Source organism: Aspergillus pseudonomiae (assembly GCF_009193645.1).
Source record: "Aspergillus pseudonomiae strain CBS 119388 unplaced genomic scaffold BDV37scaffold_34, whole genome shotgun sequence".
In the NCBI taxonomy this organism is placed as follows: domain Eukaryota; kingdom Fungi; phylum Ascomycota; class Eurotiomycetes; order Eurotiales; family Aspergillaceae; genus Aspergillus; species Aspergillus pseudonomiae.
This window is the reverse complement of record NW_022476026.1, coordinates 1-3,064: the sequence shown is the minus strand read 5'-3', so window position 1 is coordinate 3,064 and position 3,064 is coordinate 1. Positions and strand designations below refer to the sequence as shown.

The 3,064-nt window shown below is 47.0% G+C and overlaps 1 protein-coding gene across 1 annotated transcript; it reads right to left on the bottom strand.

Moving 5' to 3' along the window:
- Nucleotides 1-117: 117 nt before the first annotated feature.
- BDV37DRAFT_294165 (putative DNA polymerase iota) lies at nucleotides 118-2,808 on the bottom strand. The gene is made up of 4 exons (XM_032089586.1): nucleotides 2,252-2,808; nucleotides 1,894-2,181; nucleotides 1,144-1,795; nucleotides 118-1,110 (listed from the first exon to the last, which is right to left on the bottom strand). Exons 1-4 carry the CDS (start codon nucleotides 2,297-2,299, stop codon nucleotides 284-286), a joined length of 1,815 nt encoding a protein of 604 aa, XP_031941248.1. The 5' UTR covers nucleotides 2,300-2,808; the 3' UTR covers nucleotides 118-283.
- Between the last annotated feature and the right edge of the window lie 256 nt (nucleotides 2,809-3,064).

Below are 3,064 nucleotides of genomic sequence, written 5' to 3'. Positions count from 1 at the left end.
AAAAAAAAAAAAAAAAAAAAAAAAAAAAAAAAAAAAAAAAAAAAAAAAAAAAAAAAAAAAAAAAAAAAAAAAAAAAAAAAAAAAAAAAAAAAAAACTAAAAATTATAGTCACAATCACGCTAATTATCCTCACTGGCTGGCCCCTGAGACAAGTGATGGTAACGACCAAAATCGACAACCATGGTACAGCTCGCTTTGCGACCCGACTCAACTGAACATCGCATACACTACTCTATCCTTCATCTACTCCAGAACTAGATCGGATTGAATCGATGTCTCATCATTAGTCTGCGGTGGAATGATACACTTCATGCGCAACAAGTGCAAAGTGTGGAATCAACGCTCCACAACGGGGACAGGCTACACACGACATGTCCTCGTCCTCATCACTTTCCTCCCAGGCATCACCTCCGGTTTGATACGCATGTCTGTCGAAGCCCACGACTGTTTGAGAACTACTGAAGATCTCGTTAGATGGCAGGCTGGGATCCCTAGCGTATTGCGTACCAGTTTCCGGTGATGGCTGTTCCGTCACCGGAACGGAGAAGTCTGGCCTGCGTCCCCTGTCCTGCTTCTGGAACATCTTCTCGATGTCTCGTCCACTACTCTGCTTACGCTCCCCAGCTGCATCCACCATGTTGGTCACGGCGACGTTCAAGAGACGGATGTTCCAACCAGCCTTTTCGGGATGAAGTTTCCGGAACATCGAGGTCACAAGGTCGTGCACCAGTTGTTCCGCCAGCGCGTCAATACCCGCATCTAGGGAAAATACATACTGGGGCAACGGTGCCGAGCGTGAAATACGGTTGAAGCTGTGAGCTTGTGCCTCGCTGGATGTAGGAGGTGGCCGAGGTCTTGTTGATAGACGGAGAGTCTTTGGACGAGCAATCCATCGCATATTGGGTGTTGTTCGAGAAAGCGAACCTTTCGATCGCGAGTCCGCCGCAGCAGGTTCTTCCTCCGTGAGGTCCGCTCGCATTCGACGTATTAAACTAGCCGTCAGAGAGACCAGCTCTCTTCTAACTTCTTCGAAGGTGCTCAGACACCCATACGAGTCTTCAATGCTAATCTGGGTCGGTAGGTCCCGAGCCTGGAGAACCTCTGAATTGTCTACACCATGCAATAGGCCCCATACCTTCGTACCAATACCTCTGGGGGACCCTGGACCGCCTAGGATTTTATCTAGAAGCATCGGGCCCATCCTCGGAAACAAACGAACGTCTCGGACCGTGGTTGTATCATCCTTCGCCGTATCAGAAACGCCCTGATTTAAACCCGACTGGGCCGGGCTTTTGAGGTAGGAAGATAATTTTTGAGAAAGTTTAGAACCAATCCCAGGAATTTTTCTTAGGTCATGAGCGTCAAGGAAGTTGAGCACATTGCTCTGAGCGCCTTGCTCCGCCGCAGCATAAGGCGGAAGAAGGGTGGTTTGGTTGTTGGGCTTATAAGTATTACCCACTAATTTGGCGAGGATTTTAGAGGTGGAAATGCCTACTGTGGCAGTGTAGCCCTTTTGTTCTTCCAGTTGCCCACGTAGGTAGGCTGCCAGATGGGAAGCAACTAGTAGTTTAATCTGGAGCGAAGGAGGATCCTTTCCCGCTGAAACAGATGGCCAGGCAGAATCCGGTGCTACGTTAGGAGCCGCAGGGTAAGTCGGGCCATGGAACCCAGTGGCATCAAATGCGAAACCGAGGGTGGGATCCTGACGGTTGAGATGAAAGAACGAGTGTTCTAGATCGTTTCGATTCAAAAGATCCACATTGTATGTAATCATGTCTGTGACATCCAGAAACAACTGTTGTTCTAGTATCAGAGATAAGGCTCCGAGATCCACAAACCGTGGGGACGTGATAGCAACCGAAGAGTAAAATACAGACGAGGAAACCAACCCACCTCATCAAATCCCAATTTTTCCACTTTGCCGCTCCAACAGAAGGCACGGAGGAAGAGGTAGAGACTCTTCGATGCATCGCGAAATTTAGTTAGATCTTCACCGAGGACGATGACCAGCTCTGGGCAAATCTGCCTGGCTTCCTTGATCAATTGCAGCTTGCGTAATCCCCTTCTGCGAGCCTCGTAGTTGCAGGTCACTACGATCTGCTTCTGTTGGACGGCCAAAGGAAGCGTCTTCAACACCGGTTGCTCAACTTCAAAAACCGAAGCATAGAAACAGTCATAGTCCTGGTATAAGAGAAGCCGATAAATGATTAGTCCCCTGTTCATTCCCTGGCTGGTGCTGGGCGGGACTAACAAAGTGGATTATGATTCGGTGATCATCACGGGGCGGTACCACAGCCATTCAGTCAACTGCGAGTGACAGCAAAAGATTTCTGTTGGTGTGAGTGAGTGGAAATAATCATCGTGCAGGATTCATGCCTGATTGATAGGCGTTCAAGGAATGTTCTCCATGTGATCCCGGAGTCTTGATTGGCTTGAAAGAAAAGGCTGGAGGGGTTCGTGGCTGGACTCTTCTTTTTAGGGTCTGTTTTCCCAAGCCAGCCCGGGAGATACATTTCTCCCGTCCCCAGACGGACTAGTCGCGTTTCAGTGCCCCACTTAGCCTCGTGTATCGACAGGGATCTTTTTATAGTACCTCAGCATACCATCCGATGACAATACCTGAATGCTATAAATACCCTTCACGGCTGTTGATTCCCACTCGATTCCAATCGTCTGGACAGAGGGTATAAGTATGTGAAGAAAAGAATCCACCATGATTCAAATCAGACAATCGAACTGGATCAGTGGGATCTTCCAAAATGGATCAGCCACGCGTCCAGACGCAGATTCGACTATGTAATCTTATTTTAAGAAATGAAGAGAGAAAAAAAAAAAAATAAAAATAAAAATAAGAAAAAAACAAAAGAAACGAAAAAAGTTAAATATGGTTCTAGTCTGTCGACAGCAGCGGATCCTTCCTTCACCTGTTGATACTGTGAATGGGTCCTGACGAGCAACGATTGCTGATGCGGCGTCAATAGTTCTATTTATTATTAGAAGAGTCGTAACGCTGTGTAGTACCGCAACATTATTCTTATACGTCGGTTTTTTTTTTTTTTTTTTT